Source organism: Nasonia vitripennis, chromosome 1 (genome assembly GCF_009193385.2).
Source record: "Nasonia vitripennis strain AsymCx chromosome 1, Nvit_psr_1.1, whole genome shotgun sequence".
Taxonomy (NCBI): Eukaryota; Metazoa; Arthropoda; class Insecta; order Hymenoptera; family Pteromalidae; genus Nasonia; species Nasonia vitripennis.
Genome location: NC_045757.1, coordinates 33,290,018 through 33,308,651, shown reverse-complemented (window position 1 = coordinate 33,308,651; position 18,634 = coordinate 33,290,018). Strand labels below are relative to the sequence as shown.

At 46.5% G+C, this 18,634-nt stretch overlaps 1 protein-coding gene and 1 non-coding gene across 4 annotated transcripts in view; both read left to right on the top strand.

Moving 5' to 3' along the window:
• LOC100121336 (unconventional myosin-IXb) overlaps positions 1 to 18,634 on the top strand; it is a 68,242-nt gene that overhangs the window by 24,236 nt on the left and 25,372 nt on the right. For 2 of the 3 annotated variants that reach the window (XM_032595988.1, XM_031920899.1), the window contains exons 2-3: positions 429 to 756; positions 843 to 1,200. In XM_032595988.1, coding sequence (XP_032451879.1) covers positions 592 to 756; positions 843 to 1,200 — 523 coding nt within the window. In that variant the 5' untranslated portion in view covers positions 429 to 591. Of the gene's footprint in view, positions 1 to 428; positions 757 to 842; positions 1,201 to 16,478; positions 17,158 to 18,634 lie in introns of those variants that run through there. The other variant, XM_031920900.1, reaches the window with a different exon arrangement.
• TRNAG-CCC lies at positions 3,410 to 3,480 on the top strand. The gene has a single exon. It is a non-coding gene; the product is annotated as a tRNA-Gly (tRNA).

Genomic DNA, 18,634 nt, shown 5'->3' with positions numbered 1-18,634 from the left:
ACATAAGCAGCGCGAAAGCCGTAAGCGCGCCTTGGAGATCGAGCTGTCGGCGACAATGAGGTTTATCATCGATTAAGGGGGATTAATTAAACGTCCGAGTGTGTTGCACGCGAGCTTTTTCCCCGATTCGCTGGCGCTCCAACGACGGCATTATTGTTAATTAAAGCGCCTACGCGTGACGACCGCAAATCCACGACTGCTCTGCTTATGCCTTGTTTTCTATGTAGGCGTGTAAGGCTCTCGTTGCAGATTATTTATGGACGACGTCTCTATGCTTGTTGAGAATCTTTTTAACTCGTGTATGACGATTTGTTAAAAAGTCACTTTTCTAAAGAAAATCTACATGAACATACTCGTATAAACGATAACGTTTAAATTCCTTACAAACCGCAGACGGCAAACTAAAAAAAGGCCCTTTTTCATTGCAGCGCATCTGTTGGACATGAAAATTCGCGGCTCCTAGAAGCGCGAGCATTCCGAGTGTGTTCGACTTTGAAGGAGGAAGCGATAAATCAGAGGAGCCTCGGCGTCGGTAGCGCAACCAACCAACCCTCTCTCACTCCCCGCGAGTCAACAAAGTCCATAAATTATATGAAGCGCAGTACCAAGCCCGTCGTCAGGTTCAAAATCTACCCGAAGACCCACTACATAGGCGGCCAACAGCAGCAGCAACAACAACAACCTGCGCCCGTCATCGCCACTGCCAGCAGCCGATCCCAGCCTCAGCGCGATAATACTCAGCAGTTCAAACACGCGGTAAGAAGCTCGTTTCAATAATAATTCCCTCCTCTTTTTCTCCAACTACAATATTATCTTCTCCTCGCCGTGATTTATCGCAACAGTCCGACTCGCGTTACGGACGTCGGGGCGAGAAGTCCAGCAGCGGCGTCGAGAGCGAGAGCAGCGAGGAGACTTACGAGAGCAGCTCGAGATGCGCCGACTCCGACGACGACGAGGAAAACGACGACGACAACGATGAGGACAGCTACTCCAGCGACGAGGAGGAGGACGAGGAGGAGGACGAGGACTCGATGCACGAGTTGGCCGTGGCCAAAGCCCTCGCGGCCTTCCGCAAGTGCGACGAGTTCCTGCAGCGACACCGGATCAGACCCGAGTTCTTCTGCCGCTACCGCGAGAGGCTGGCCCTTCAAGCTTGGCTGCTCCAGCGAGCCACCGCCAAGGCTTCCCGAAATTTTTCCGGTAAGTCCCCGCGGCTCCAATTACGCTGCATCCGCACGAGAAAACAGAGAGTAATGAGCGCGAGCTGGAGATACGTCACGCGGAGCGCTGCTAATAAGCAGTCTGCCGTGATTTATACGTCATCTCTCTCTCTCTCTCTCTCTCTTGGAAAATTATCCTCGCACGTGTTTATCGTAATAATACTGGCGCCGTTTGAAACATAGTCAAAACAGACGGGATGTTCTCCAGCGCTAATATACTCGTACATAGGCCCTACTATACATAGAGGCAAGTTTCCAGCCGTGGCTGCATCAGTGTGAGATAGAGAGAAAGGAACTGAGCCATGCATCCATGGACTCATAAATATCGGCGTAATAATGCGCTGCCAGTCGCAATATCCTTATAGACGCGAATATTAAAGCCGTCGGAAAGTTTGGCGCGCGAGCATATAGCTATAAAACGCCGGCGCTGCTGCACGTAAACCGGATGTTTCGATATCGGCGCATCGTGGCGGGGTATAGTGGGAGAGAGCGAGAGAGATATCGAACCGAGATTCCTCTCTCTCTCTCTCTCTCTCTCTCTCTCTCTCTCTCTCTCTTCTTTCTCGCGCGCGATATACCCCCTTATTTTCCTTTTATTGTATACGAGAGAGAGAGAGAGGCGGCCGAGGCTCTCGTATTACGCTTTTAGTGCTCGCGACAATTTTTCATCTCTCAGACTGCAGAAGCTCCGAGGAAATTTTCTTCTGTTTTGTCTCGTCGTCGCTCTAGTTGTTTTTGCCCGAGCGAGCCGATACTTTTTCGCGCTCGCGCGGAATTCGAAGGGAATTTTTATGATCGAGGGAATTTCAAGGGGGGCTGCGAGTGGATATCGATTTATTCCCGGCTTGTTTTTTGCGCCCAGAATTCGTTCGACGGATGCTTAGCCTTCCTTCGACTATAGGCGTTGTATCCGCTGCAATAATATATAATTCAAATGTCGCGCCATGTGGGCAACTGCGTGAGTTACGCTCGTCGCGATAGTACAGCGGCATCATCGTCTAATTATATCCACGCGACGTCATCCTTCTCGTCTACATCATCGTAATCGGACGGACTCCGACCCTTTATGTCTTTATGCTGATTGTGCACGACAGATACGTCGCTCTCTGCTCGCCCTCGGGCGATATTACCGCTCGTTACTTATGCAATTACGGATTACACGCGTTGCTTCTATATAACTCTTTTGATAGTAAACCTGTGGCATCCGGCAAACGAAGTGAGCAGCCGAAATTTAAATCAGAATATTTTTATTCGGCACTGCGGTATACATATAGTCTCGCCGTTTGTTTAAGCTGACCGCGAATAAAGTTTGATTGCATACGGGCAAACTAAAAGCGTTTTTATTTTCAATCAAGAATTCGCTCGCGATTCATCGTCCGACACTAGCCGTAAACAAATCAGTATGAGTGGTCCAGGAGTTTCGAGAGCTGTAAACAAAAACTGTTTTATTACGCTCGCTCTGCCGCGCGTTCGTTTTGGAAACATTGATTTTTTTCCATAAAAACATCGCAGTAGGGAAAAAAACAAGCCTCTTCGCGCTCTATCCGTCATTCCTTCCGCCGTATATGTATTTACGATCGCACGGGTATCGCTCTTTTTTTCGGAAAATAAAACTCGACCAAAAAAGGCGGGACGTCAAAAGATCGCCGGGGAAAAATTATTATGCATTTTAATTGCAAGACGTCGTTGCTGTACGAAGAATCGTCAGCTTCCGCTCTGGGGTTTACGGCCCCGTCGTCCTCTTTTTCGCGCTTGCGAGCGTCAAAGTCGTAAAAAAAAGCCGAAGGGAAGGTACGCGTCGACGCTCGCGGTTATATGTATAGATACGCCGTGCATTGAGTGCACTCTTCGCCCGATAATGACACTTTGATGCACGTTCTTGCATTTACGAACTTTACGTCCACGTGCGCGTATGCACCGGCGGTATTTAGAATTCAAGCTCCACTTTTTTCCATCCCTCTAGAAAATGCATATTTTTGCACTGCTTTTTGAATTTTCCAATCGAACATTAAAATATACAAACGTGTAAGCGGGATAGGCCTTCGCGGGTGCGCGCGCGCACCGTTTGAAACTTCCCGCCGTTGGGGTTGCGCAGCAAAGCTAGCGAGGCTAGAGCAGCCGCGTCGGAAATATCGATTTTAGCGATGCTCCTCATTTGTACTGCGCAAGTGGCGCTTACTTTTGCGAGAGCACCGCTGGTGTAGTGGTATCATGCAAGATTCCCATTCTTGCGACCCGGGTTCGATTCCCGGGCGGTGCAAGTTTTTTGCACAGCCGTTTCCGGATTTGACTATTTTTTCCACCGAGATGTACGTGGAAAGCGTTATAACCATTGGGGAATTTTACGACGTTGCTGTAACGCAGTGTATTAAAAATGTCTTGATTTCCAAGGATTCGACGAAGCGGAATATTTCAAGTTTCGCTGCACAGAGGCGAAATTTCGTTTGTTTCTCGCAATATCAATATCGTTTTGAATTAACCATTATATAACGAAAATTTAATTAACGTGTCCGATGTTTTCGACGTTTTCAAAGTGATAAGCGAAACGAAATGCGTTTGGAAATTGGGTGTGTATAGGTGAATAATTTTAAGATTTGATTGGCACCGTGTAAGCAAAAGAATGTCCATCAAAAGCTAGTTCTCGTATCGGCATCTGGTTCCTGGTGCACAGAAATCTAAAAGCAGAGAATAATTCTATTGTAGACCTCGGCAGTTATAGCATGTCGGCTCAAGCTGTTCGTTCAACAAGACAGGCAACATCCATATATCTACCCCCGCCGCGCAGATTCGGATGAGGGAAAACGAAAATCTGCCTATGCGCCACCTATCTTCGCTAGCCTGTAACTATCGCTTCATTATCAACACGGCAGATTCCGCAAGCTCGCGCGCACCGCTATACGTTACACAGCGGATCCTTTTTATTTCTTCGGCTATACACAGGCGCGCGAATGACAATGATCGCGTGCGAAATCCACCGATCGATCCTTTCTCTCTCTGTCTGTCTGTCGAGAGTATAGCCCGCGCCCGCACGATAACGGAATTTTTCCCGCCTCCGGTATAACCCACACATAGAGAGCGGTAGCCGAGATGGAGAAAAGGAGATAGAAGGTCTACTCCTTCCGCGGCATCAATCTACCGATGGCTATCGAGAGGGAGAGAGAGAGAGAGAGAGAGAGAGAGAGAGAGAGAGAGAGAGAGAGAGAGAGAGAGAGAGAGAGAGAGAGAGAGAGAGAGAGAGAGAGAGCAGTAGCTCCGCGGAGTAATCGATCCTACGATCGCGTGCGAGAGAGGATTTCCAAGCAGTGTTTGTCTGCGTGTCCGTAGCTACGTACACACCTACAAGCGTGATACCCGCGCACATTTGGCGCGGGGGTGCGAGTTTGGCACTGCATTAATTACTCAGCGTCCCGCGGAGAGAGAGAGAGAGAGAGAGAGAGAGAGAGAGAGAGAGAGAGAGAGAGAGTTCACCCCCCGGTAACAATGGCGCAATAATTAACAATTACGCAGGCTTGATAATTATATAGCCGGGACCGAATGCCGTTGAGTTATCGCGAGTGCGAGCCTGTGTATTCGGAAGCGATATATACGCCGGCTCGCGCTAGCTAGCTACGAGTTGAATCCAAGGGTGTGAGAGAGTATATAGCGCCGCGCACACGCAGTACATACACAGAGCCAAACCGGCGGCTTGCACGGACAGCGGCGGCGCCGGCAATTGAGTGATGCCGATTAACGAGCTTTATTGACGAACAATCGCACACACGCTCCCCCCCCCCCCCCACCTATGCACCCAGTTTTTAACTCGTCGAGCGTAAACGAGGCTATAATTAATTCACCTTAACCGCGGCGGTGGCGGCTTTTTGCGCTGTCGTACCTGCGCGAAATCGAAAAAAGAGAAACAAAAATAAAGCCCGGCCGAATAAACTCGACGCGCGCGCAGCCCAGAGAACAGCCGAACTATTCGCTCGCGCGCGTGTTAAATATACGCCCGCTCGAGATATCAGCGACGTGCGACGCGCTATCCCTCCCTAAATATATATATATATCTACGCTGCCGCGGTTTACATAAATTTGCATCGTCGCACCGTTGCGGCGCTGGTGGATGCATTTTTTATGCGCGAACGCGCCGGTGAAAAAAAAATCGCGAAACTCACGCGATTCGAAAATTCGCGCAGTTTTGTGCGCGTGGGCCGCGGTTGGATGCGGCGTCGGTGATTTCAATATATGAAGCTGTGGTCGGTTGTGCGTACGGTCGACTGCTGGGCTGAAGTAGCTCGCGGTGCGTGGATTAGAATTGATTTCGTCGGGTGCGTTGGATTGAAGAGGCGTAAGTAGAAGAAGAGTTTCGATTTACGAAGAATCTTTGGCAATTTAGTTTCTCTCTTCGAAGATAGATGACGCGTGGGCAGTTTTCCATTTTCCATCGTTATTATGTGCATGTGGACTGTACATGTAGAGGCGAGACATTTTAGCCAAAACTGACTCGAAGGGTTTGCTGCTTGAACTGCTCATGTTCATATTCAAATGCATTTTTAAATGAATTTAATTTAATTAAAGCACGTAGCTTTTGAAGAAAAAAACAAATTACATTCGTTGAATTTCTCTGGCAGCACATCTAAAACAATAAACTTCGACCATCAAAGCGATCATAACGATAGAAGGTCCACTTGTACAAGCATCTCTAAATTCTCCAGGAGAATTTTCACCAAGAATTCTCCGAAAAACCATAACATTCCCCGCGCACTTTTATATTCCTCGCGTAAAACTCTCGAGCACTAGCCTATACATACACTTAGTCTAGCTCCCCCTCCAGAAATAAGCCGCTGCATCACACGCGTGTAAACATAAAACCGAGGCTCGACATTCCGTACGCGTAAAACAAGACGCTTTAGCCCTCGATCGATCACACACGTACGCGCTCGGCATTTGAATAATCCGTCAATTACCGCGCTCCCGCTATTTCCACTTTGAAGAAAAGCTCAACTTCCTCTCTCAAGTCTAGCGCAACTGCTGCCGCCTCTACTGGCAAAAAAAGGTGTCGTCGTCGTCGGGGAATTTAATTAAACGCGCGCAGCTCGCTTCACGCGGAAGTGGCAACACTATAAGACTCGGCGCTAATGATTTTCGAGTAAACGCCGCCGCTGCACTGATGAGAGCCGCCGCTACCGTCGCGTTTCTTTTTTATACCGGCTTTAATCGTCGACCCCGTGCGTAAGTGTGATTTTTTTTCTTCTCCTCCTCCTCATTCTACTCTCGAGCAACTTGCGATGCCATAACAAATCGATTTCCCGCTAAACACACACCATACACGCGTTTCTGTTGTGCAGCGGCGTGTTTGCGTAATAAATCATGCGCCACAATTACGTCTCCTCGACGAATTGAATCTCGGCATCTGCCGCCGCTGCATGGTGTGAGAAATAGAGGCGTTTTTGCCCGACGTATATAATTACCAGCGAGCAGTGCATAAACAAAAGCGAAGGCCCATTCAGGCACTCCCGCATCTATCTTCTTCTTCTTCTTCTTCTTATTCTTCCTCGTCCTCCTCCTCTTCATATTATTCCACTTCTTCATCTTGGATCTCAGGGTCGAGCCGTGTCATTGTCACTTCGCTCCCCCCCCCCCTTCTCTCTCTCTCTCTCTCTCTCTCTCTCTCTCTCTCTCTCTCTCTCTCGGCGAGTCGTTTCCGGCAGCTCCTAAATTCACTCGCGGATTTTCGCGCTTTTTGCTCTGCTTGCGTATTATAATATACACACATACACACACAGTATAGGGCGACGGTTTCGCTCGACATGTTGTTCAATTTCGCCGCGGCATTGCTTTTGTCGAGGACAAATGCGAGAGAGCCTTCTCTTTTTTGCGCCGGAGGGCGCGGTTCCGCGCGCGGGATTTCGAGGGAAAAGTCGCGCGACGCCGGCCTTTTTTGCGTTCAACATTCAGCGGCGGAGATGAATGGGGATATGCGAAGGGGACAGCTGCTCTACAGCTGCGTGTATATTATATTTCGCTTGAATTATTGGGGATAATTGTCTAGTTCGTTAACGAGAGCGACTTTCCGCTTCTTTCAGTGTGGACTATTGTGTGGCCCATAACAACAGCGCGAGGATCTTTATTTATTCTGAAACGCGCGTGTTTTACCTGCTGAATATAACGTGTACGTATAGATCGAAACAGTTTTTTCATAACAGCGTGCGCGGAGCTCGACTTTAGAGTCATTTGTTTTGGCGCTAAAGTCATCGACTTAGGCACGCTAGCTCTTACAGCGTGCGCGGGAACATTCGAAGCGTGCGCCGGGAAACCTATCCTATCGCTGTCATTTGTTTTACATATGTATGATTGCAAAACCTATTGGTACCTAACCGAAAAGTAAACATGAGTGATAACATTTCTTGTGATACAGAGGATATATCCGATTATGGAAATGAAATTCCACCCGAAATCGCTGCAGCAGCTAAAGAAGTAACTTTAGATTTATTGCCGGACAAATCAAAACGTCTACATGTTGCAACATACAACAACTTTAAGTCTTGGCGTTCAACAAAAAAAAAAAACCACAATGTTCGTTGAAGAAATATTTTTAGCTTATTTCAAAGAATTGACAATGACACTTTCTCCTCCGACACTATGGAACCGTTATTCAATGTTGAAGACTACCGTAAAAACTTTTGATCATATTTTTGCAAATTTAAAAATAATTCACTTTTTAATTTGCAAAAATATTTTAGTTTAGTATAATTACACTCGTATATAGCGACAATGTGTGATTTAACGAACTTTTTGTATGAATAAGCTTTCACAGGAGCGTGGCCTATTTCGCATTATGAAATAAATTTAATTTGTATAATATACTAATTTAGTATAATGTCGAGCTCCGCGACATTTGTTATGAAAAATAGTATACGCAACTCGCTTCGCTCGGGCGCGAACTAACACGCGTGCGTAAATCGTGTTCCCTTCGCCCTAGTTGCGTAATGTACTATATTGAGGCTTGTTTGGACTGGCCATAGTCCCCAGCGCTACGGGACTTGCTGGCTCTCTGGTACCCGTATAACGACGATAGGTGGCGCACTAGCGTTTTCTCTTTTTTTCCCTCAATGCTTTTAGAGCACAGAGTCTATATATATGTGCTATTTATAGTCTCTCGAACTGATGTTAGAGACTCGTGGATCTCGAAGGACTAGTTGGCAATAAACAAAAACACTCTCGACCGTTAACTTGAATTAATATGCCGTAAGAAAAGGCCTTGATATTTATTGAAAGATAGAGTGTGTTTACAAAATAAATACGTTTAAACTACGGAGAAGAAATGAAGGCTACAGTGTTAAAAGTACTGACGCGTTAACAAACGATATTGTTTAACGGTCGTCACTGTGAGGCGAGTCCTCACAGCGCTTTGGCAATACGATAACTGAATAACACAAATCAGCGAATGCGGCAGAAGACCGCTCGCGAAACAGGCGGAGAGAGACAGAGTAGGAGCTCGCGAGCGCGCGTTGCCATGGTAACCTCATTGGTGCCGTGCGGGCTAGTGAAAACCGTCGAATTTGAACTTAAGGTGACAAACTTCTCGAACCTTCTCGCTCTCTCTTCGCATATTAAACTAATTTTCGAACATATGCAAATTAAAAATGGGTATTACTAGGATCGAAGTATTAAGCGAGAGCTTTAATTTGAGGGCTGGTGAGTTAAGAATAATTGCCTGGATAAAAAATTGTCTAGGCTTGAAAATAGCGAAAAATCATGAAAACTTGGATTTTTTTATGAAAATCAGTCATTTTTCCCATTTTCAAAATCCTTATAACTTTTGATTCCAGCCGTCAATTTCAACCATCCGGGGCTCAAATTGAAGCTTATTACTTCTACTTTTGTTTTAAATTTAATTTAGATCAACCTTTTAGTTGTTTGATCAGTTATACATATGCCCATTAATTATAGCTGTTTTTTGATATTTTTCGTTGTCATAATATAGCTGATGAAACTGGTAAAACGTTTAATCTGACTTTTGAAAGCAACATTAGAAGAAAGGAGCTCTAATTTGAGGGCCGGATGGTTAAAATTGACTGCTTGGATCAAAAGTTATAAGGATTTTAAAAATGGGAAAAATGACTGATTTTCATAAAAAAATCCAAGTTTTTATGATTTTTCGCTATTTTCAAGCCTAGACAATTTTTTATCCAGGGAATTATTCTTAACTCACCAGCCCTCAAATTAAAGCTCTCTTTTAATTGCGCCTTTAGACACTGAGTGGGTAAAGTTGAACCATGGCTAATTTGCGTTTATTTTTCCCATGTTAAATTTCCATAAGAGAGTGCCCAGCAAAAAAATAAGTATTTCGTAATCGCGGGAACCCAAGGTTTTTCGGGTTCTGGCTGGCCTAAGGAAGTCAAAAAGGTTGGTCTGGGAGGTGTGTCCTCAAATTTCAATTTCGATTTGCACATATGTACAGGTGTCTTGCCTAAGCTGAAAGTACCTTGTTGGGCCTATTCAAGCCGCTCATCCTGTAACTGCAACTGAATCTATTTGTCATTTTTCAATCTCGGATAGATCACCTATATGGCTCTTCAAAATCTTTATAGAACGAAAATTAACTCTTCTTGTTTTATCGCAGAAACGTTCTTCAAGCGTGTATGCGCGTATGCACCCTGATATCTCAGAACAATTTATCCGCAAAATCAGAATACATCGAACAACAACAAAAGAAAAACTGACACCCTTCAAAAGCTTACCCTTTTGCAAATAAATCCAAAAAATTCTAGACGAAAAAAAAAAACAAGACCGATCAAAAATGGAAATAGCCGCAAAACGGGTTGCAAGGATACTCGTCGGCAGTAGTATCGCGGAAGCGATTCGCAGCGTAAACACACATACATACGCGTGCACATCGAGGTAGGATTCTTCTGAATCTCGGTAGCGCAGTTATAGAGCATCGATCGCTATATGCCGTACACTACTGTACAGAGGCAGCATTATAGGCGCGCTGTAGGTGACATCGACATTAAAGCTTAAGGGCTGCCGCGCAGATATAAATCACTGTGCGCGCGAGCTACTCCCGTAACACGTTCTCTTCCCCATAAGCCGCCGCTGCTGCTGCTCTCTGCATCGTTTACGATGTCTATGTACATATAGGCTTCCTCTTCTATCTCGCTTCCTTTTCTTTTTATACACCTATACGTTTCTATGTTTATTTCGCGCACTGTACGCGCGCACAAGTGCGTGTTCGAGTGCCCGAGCTCGTTAGACGCTTTATAAATACCGTTTTAGCGCGAGCGTATCGCCCCTTTATACAAGGGGGAAATTTATGTACTGCTCGTTCTCCTATACACGTGTAATGGTATAATTACCGCGCTACCATATACATTCGCGATTCCGCACAGTGCTCTCGATATCAAAGCAGCAGCCCTTTGTAGGATATTCCAAAAAAATCTACAACGGCGAAAAAAAAAAACGGGGGGAGGGAATCGGCGCCGATCGTCCATCTCTCGCGAGCGCGCAACAAGTGCGCCTCCCGCTTTAAACTAAACGACAGTGCATCCCTGTGTACAGCATCTCGGAAGGCCGTCGTTTAAGAGCTAGCTCGAGAGCTGATGCTGCAGTTCTCCTTCCTGGAATCCGGATGCGTGTAGCATACGGCGAATTCTTCTCTGCGTTGCAGCAGCTTCCCATGCCTGCGCGCGCCGAGATTTATATTATAGGCTCGAGAGAAAGAGAGAGGCCGATCTCTTGCGTGGGAGAGAGACCAGTGCGTGTTGTGCTCTTGCGATTTATATGATTTAGGCCGCCGTCGGGGATACACGTACGATGGCATTAGCGAGTACGAGGCACAGGTATTCTACGTGTAATGCTCAGTGTCGCGTCTATTAAGGGATAAATCGAACGCGTCGTGAAGTTTGAGGTAAAAGGTAGTCCTGAATTTGGTGAAAGCTTCGTGATACTTTCCATGCAGACTCTGATGTCTTCCTGCGATTCGTCGCATGTCGCGCGGAGAAGAAACGAGAGTTACGGTTCAATTCGATTTTCGGCTGTCTTTGAAGTCTCCGCCGACGACACAAGTGCTCTCGCGGCCGAATTTATAAGGGAGACGTAACCGAAAGAGAGAGAGAGAGAGAGAGAGGGAGAGGATCGTGCGAAGATTGCAGAAACGATGAATTTGGGACGCGTCTGCGGTTAACTGTTTTTTGTGTGTTGTCTTAAATGTGTTCACGGGTCAATATGATTCTAAAACGAAAATCGTTCACAATACTACTTTTCGAAACGATCCATCGTTTATGACTCTCGATCTCTTGATCCAGGGAAGGTCCGATCGAAAACGCGCTTACCGATCATCGATAACGCAGTTCTGGGCCTCAAGCAGCGCGCTGGGCATAAGGCCCATCGCGTCTCCTACTCGAATCTTCCGACAGATCGAGCTACCGGTGCTTTTCGCACTGGCTCGGCTTACTTCCTTACCGGCAGCCTATTCCCTGCCAGGACACCTTACCTTGAAGTATACTCTCGACTTTCGCGCAACGCAAAAATAATCCTGACCCGACCATTTTCTCCAGCAGTGTCCCTTAACTCTGAAAAATGCTTCCGCACACCAGCTAAAATCGAAACAGCGAATTCTCGACTCTTAGACCGCAGAAACGATCGCAATGGTTACCGATCGCTCGACTCGTGATCTTCGCGTTGTACGATTAAAAAAAAATAAATCTCTCGCTGCGACGCGCTCGCTCAGCCTGTAAAGGCTCGCATTTAAAGTCTCGAATTACGGCTGCGACGTAGCATCGCAGCGACGGCGCAGGAGAGCTGCATGCATATGCAGGCGAACGTGTATAGGTATAGAGGGAGAGAAGCTCGAGCTATGGCCTATCCCTCGTCGCGCGAGCGTATAGGTACCTCCGGAGCCTTTCCGCACTTAAAACCGGTTCTTCGCTCCCGCGCTCTCTCTCTCTCTCTCTCTCTCTCATCCTTCGTCTTTTATTTTTCTCTCGCTGCAATGTTTCTTCTCTCTCACTTGCGCGCGAGAGCGCTATGAGCCTTCTCTTGGGCAGGCGAGGCTTTTATGCAGGCGAGGTTTTACAGTTGGAGAATAACCATCCAAGAGAGTCGAGGAGATAAGGACAACGACTCCTCGCTGATTAATTTACATTTTACCAACAAGTCGGAAAGCAAAAGCCAAGAAAGAGCTCTCGGCGAATTTTACACTCCGCGTCTCGCTCAGCTTTATACACGTTATACACTGTTTGCATAAACACAATGTTTCCTGCGCGACCACATGCGCGAATTTCATATATTCTCAGGTGCAGGCTGTGTGTGTGTGTGTGTGTGTGTGTTACGCAAGCGATATCTGCGGCTCTGTAAAGTCCTTTTTATTCTTCGCGGGAGAGGAGGTAATCGATGCCGGTGAAAGCGCGTCCTTTTTCTTATTCGCTCGGTACGAGTTGCTGCTGCTGCTGCTGCTGCAGGCGTTTGTCCTTTTTGTGGTTTCTCATTCAGAGAGGCGCCTCTCGGCGCCGCCGACAATTCCCCGGCTCTAGCGATGCAGAGAGCTTGTGAGGCTGCTAGAACTGATTGCCTTTGAGGGGGTTGTTTGCTACCCCTTTTCAGCGGAAATCAATCTTGAATCGCTCTGCTCTTATAGCATCGGCGCTATCTTCCCTGAACGATGAGTATGAATTCAATCTCTATCTCTCGTGCGTGTGATTTTTACAAAGTGCATCTCGCGAGCTTAGCGCATGTGTAATACGCATCGTTTACGGGCGTTGGGAAAACTTGATCGATAAAGTCGATGTGCTCTATATAGGAGCTCAAATGCCGGTCTTCTATATGCGCGAGGAAACAAGTGAGAATCAGAAGCCGAGAAATAAGCTGCTTAACCCTTCGAACCGATAGCTGCTTATAAGCGAGTCGAAAGATCATTTGCGCGCGCTTTTTCTCCATTCAAATTCGGTTTCTCTCTCCGACAAACGTTTTCTCTATCGGGCGGTAAGCCTCGGTAGTCTATCGATTCGTCGTCGGAAAAATTAATTGGATAATAACGGCACAGCTCGAACGAGTATAAGCTATATATATATACAGGTATATACAAGAACGATGTAGCGTCGCGCGCCCAGAGCTGAAACCCCTTGCAGTTTGGCATTATTTAGGAGCAGTTATCCTTAATAGAGACAGAGAGAAAAGCCCCAAGGATAATGGAGAAAATAAAGAGTGTACTCGGCGATGGGAGTGGGGGAAAGACATACGAGAAAAGGAGCTCAAAGGGCCTCTCTCTCTCTCTCTCTCTCTCTCGCTCTCTCCATCGAGCCGCTATAATGGAAAAGAAAAGAGACGTGAGGTGTGTGTGTGTGTATACATATATATATATATATATATATATATATATATATATATATATATATATATATATATATATATATATGTATACAACAAGTCGTGCACCGAGTATTAACCTGCCGCCGACCGCAGAACGAGATAGAGAGAGAGTGAGAGAGAGAGAGAGAGAGAGAGAGAGAGAGAGAGAGAGAGAGAAGGAGGAAAAGAGAGATACAAAAGAGAAAGGACAGAGGGAGATGCATTGTTTACGACACACACACACAGAGCTTCTCCTCTCTCTCACTCGAAGGAAGAGCCGCAACCAGCCGCCATCTTGGATTCCTCCCCGCGTTATTCTCTCCCTCTCTCTCACTCGGGGTCATAAATCAAAATTATGAGGTATAATACCCGTGGACCAAGCTCGAGCGCGATGCGCGCTGATACATGCGGCGTGAGCGACTTTAAACGCGGCACTTGGCGCAATCGATTCCGCGGCGAATCTCGATTTTATATACAAGCCGAAAACGAGGAGAGGGCTATAGACTCTCCTGGTCACGGTTCTTTAAAGCTCCGCATTGTTTACTCGAATCTCTTTCGCCTTTCTCGAAAGAGGCAGCGCATCAGGAGAGTCTTCGTCTTTTATTTTACACGGCTCTTCTCGTCGACGGCGGCGCAAAGGTATCACGTATCCACTTTTTGGGGGGGAATTCAATTTTTCGCCTTCTTTTTTTTTACAAGTGCCGCGCGCACGTATATACGCTTTTTCTCAGAGCCGCGCGGGGATTCTGTTTTCTTCCTCTCTTTCTCTCTCTCTCTTCGTGAGAATTGCGTTTTGTGCCCGCGTCGAGCTTTTTCGACTCCCGAGAGCTTTTCTTTTGATCACCCAATATTTCGGGTTTATCCCGATTTTTTTTCAAAGAATATGTGTGTATAATAATAAATAGAGATATAAAGTTTCGCGCTGATATAGATTAATTGGACTGAATTGGCTTAATTTGTACGCTTTTACTGTGGATTTTTATCAAATGGATATTCCGCGAATCGCGCGAACGTTCAATTATACACGCTTTTAAAAGGTTAATACCCTTTGATAGCGACAAATTCGGTTTGAATACACGCACGAGGAAAAATTGATATTTTTTATTATACATTTTTCAGGATTATTCCGCGATATTTTTAGCGCGTACGTATAACATCTGCGATATGAGCTACAGCGGGATTGTGATTCGGTTACGTTATAACGTCGATTTTTGCCCCGTCCCCGAGAAATCCGATTCTAATGTAGCCGCCGCGCACTCACGCTCATAACTAGATCATTATTTGCGTCTTCTTCGCTGCCGTAATCCAGCTTAGCACACGGTAAAATTCACGAGACTTCGATCCCGTTCCCTGACGTGTACGAGAGAAAAGCGAATTTGCGGAAAGAGACACGCGACAAACGCGAAATCGCTGAAAAATCCTGAAATATCACGAATTGAAAAAAATATTCTGTTAACCTGCAATACGGATTTTAGCAGTAGACGCGTATGATTATACTGCGTAAAAGTTCACATCGCCATACCAAAAGAAAGCAAACGTAATCTAGCGTAATTCCAAGATTGTGCATTGCGGAGTGAACTGTTGCAAACGAGGGGGGCACAGTATCGGCTATATCGGCTTGTAACGAGCAGTCGTTACCGATTATGAAAACGACCAAATCGGAGTTTCATTAGAGCCAGCGAGATAGAGGACTTCGTTACACGCGCGTATGTGTGCGTGTATCGGAACTGAGTCCGTGTATACCTGTCTCTCTTCGGTCGTTTGGCATATTAGGAGAGGCTAGCTTGGGGGCTTAATTGAAAATTATCCGGGCCGATCGGATCAACCAGAGCTCAGGCTTACATCGCGCAACATTAGTTCCTTTTTTTCTCTCCAACGATCGGCTGTTTCATACATTTTTAATGTCGCGAACGCGTCGAAATAAAAAAACTAGAGCGCGATGCCGACTCGCTGACCTCCGGACGGTTATTAAAGTGCCGGTAGGTTTCATTGACGCGTTTGGAAAACAAGTGCGCGATTATACGTCGTGTATAGAGGCATAAAGCTGTGTGGCTAACTTTTGTCGTTCGCTGCGTGCAGTATGTGCTCTGAAATTCATTAAAATTGTCCGTGGCGCGAGCGCGCGCGCATCCTCCAGGCTCGAGGATCGAGAAGCGATGATAATAATGATAATAACAGCGCGATGCTACTCAGTCGATAAAAATAGCCTTTCACATGGCCCCGTGAAAGTCAACAGCCTCTAGTCTATGTACAGTCGACCTCTCTCTCTCTCTCTCTCTCTCTCTCTCTCTCTCTCTCTCTGTATAATGCAGTTCTCAACTCAGACGAAAATCCCTCGTACAAAGGAGTTCGCGAAAGTAGTAATAATTTCCTCTTTATAAAATATCCATCTCGACCAAAATTGCACACATCCCATTATCTAAACTTCACTGACACACACGGGTCGAGAGTGCGGGAGATTCGAAAATCCCGGCTATGCGAATGGAAACCGCACTTAATATACCATAATATCCTCTATACCTGTGCAGCGCAGGCTATACGCGGAGAGCGTACGGCTCTCCGCAGCGAGGAGGTAGAGGTAGAGAAAGATTTTAAAGCCAGAATTTTTCTGCAGCATCCGCTCACCATAGCTACTCGCACACTCCCTCTCTCTCTCTTTCTTGCCTCTTCTCGCTCGGTAACACGCAGGATCTTTCTCGAGAGCGTCGAGGAGTGGGGGTAAGGCCCTGCCGCGCGCGGCGGTCCGTTTTCTCTCTCCCCCCACCATGAGGCCCCAGGAGTAAGAGAGAGAGAGAGAGAGAGAGAGAGAGAGAGAGAGAGAGAGAGAGAGAGAGAGACGGGGGTCCCGTAGCTCCGTCCTTGTTGCGCTCTGGGCCAGCAGCGGTCGATTCTACCCGACCGACAATGACGCCCAGTTCAGCGCGGCTACCCGTGCCATTCACGCCGTCACTCTATAGCTTCGCTCGTTCTAAAATCCTACTGCTCTCCTGTTCTCTCTTTCCGTGTGAATAAAAAAAGAAATAGTGAGTGCAGGTGTTTCTTTTTGTCTTGCCGCAAGTGCGTGGACAGGCTGTAACTGTCTTGGCTCTGTAGAGTCGGTGAGAGAAGAAGGTTATATTGTATATGTGATACTGCAAAGTTTCAAGTGAGGAGAGCAGAGAAAGAAAATCGTGACGGAAAAGATGTGCGGTATCGGCGAGTGCAGCAGCGACGAGTGCGCCGAGAGTGCGTCCCGAAAATCGAGAGATTTTGTAAATCTGTCGTTCTAGTATACGTAGTGACCATTGGTTATTTTCTCCTTTCCTCCTCCTGTGTGATACAGGGAATATAGAGCGCGGGATACGAGGCATTGGGCGCGGGGGAGGGAGAGAACGACGGAGGAGAGCGAGCGAGAAAGAGGGGAAGAAGAAAACAGCCGCGGTATATAGTAGCACAGCCACATACACACATACACGCGTACACAGCTCCAGCTCTCAGCCTCGCTCTCCGAGATCGGGTGGCTGTGCTTCAGCCGAGGATATTATGGCCACCTTGGGTCTCTCGAAGGTCTTCATCTTGGACAAGTACTTCACCGAGCTGCAGAAGTTCTGGGAGACCGAGAAGAAGCTGCAAGGTAGGTTTTCCATTTATGCCAAGCGATCACCTACAGGTCGATCTTCCTCTGCTCTTCTCTCCCACAAGCAAGATGCATATATTATGTATAGAGGACTATGTATTGTATGGTTATACGCGATGATGCTTCGATGTGGTGCACATCATTTTCGCGAAACCAACAGGTGGTTGACAAACAAGTGCAGCTGTGCGGGGTATTCGGGTTAACGTTTATTTAATTGCGCGTTTCCCACACACACACACGAAAGAGAGTCCTAGAAACTTCAGCCAGTGTTTACTCATTTTCCAATTGTTCCGAAAGATCGATAAAAACAAAACCAGCGCACATCAGCTCTGCTTTCGATCATAACACTCGCTCGTGAGTTAATAACCTCGGCGAAGACTAAACGCACATCGCGCGAAAAAGCAGAGCCTCTCTACGCTTTTTCCTTGTTTTAACGAGCGAGGACATTAGTATACGCGCATATAGCGCCGACACACAGGTGCACTCTCGAGAAAAATACGCCGACAGAGAAAGAGAGCTAGCTAGCTAGCTGGCTTCCAGAGTCGAAAATTAATTTGCGGCAGCTCTCTCGGCGGACGGCGAAAAATGACCGGCCTCGCCACGTCATTGGTCGGAGCCCTGCACGACAGCGCATCGCTGCAGTAAGAGAAGAGAACTTATACCTCCTGACCGATAGCCTTTATTTCTTAGTCGAGCTCTGAGGCTTTATCGGCTAGCATGGCGAACTTAATATAAAAATTTAAACGGTGGAGCTTTTTTTCTCGTTATGTACGCACCGGCATTACTACGTGTGCCAAAGCCTTTCTTTTTATATTTTTCTCAGGGAGCTTCTTTTTGTATCATATACACAGCGCAAGAGCTGCTCACTCGCTGCCCTTGTGTGTTTTTTGACTGCCTACCCCCCGAGAGCCCAGCACTGATCTTTTAGTTTCACGCATTGTTAGGAGCGAGTCCACGTTCGCGGTTGCCTTAATACGCTTGTTCTCGTGTGTGCCAGCTGGTCTCGAATTAGCGCTGATTAAAAAGCCCTTTAGGTCGTAGTTTTACCTTCCTCGAATTGAAAAGCTGTGGGGCTCAGTGTAATTAGGAGAATTTTTCGGGAGCTACTGTATTTTCAGCCGGACTATTACAAAGGATCGCGTAATTAATCGCCATTGCAAATAATTCGGCTAGTGTTGAACTACTTTAATTTCGAATTAACCGGCGCGAATATCGGGGCTTGGCTCGGTCGAGCCCTTGATCCACTTGGAGATTTCAATTAAGTAATAGCCGCCGCTGCTGCTGCTGCTGCTGCTGCTCCATTCGAAAGTTTTTAAAATTATCTCCTTCCCCTATACCTACCCAAAGTTAATCATAACAGTAGTAGTAGGTAAATCTAATTTCCTTATTATATAGTCCGATATAATATAACGAGGCACGAACGAGCGTTAAAATTTTAATTAAAACTCGGCATATTATTATACATTAATAAAGG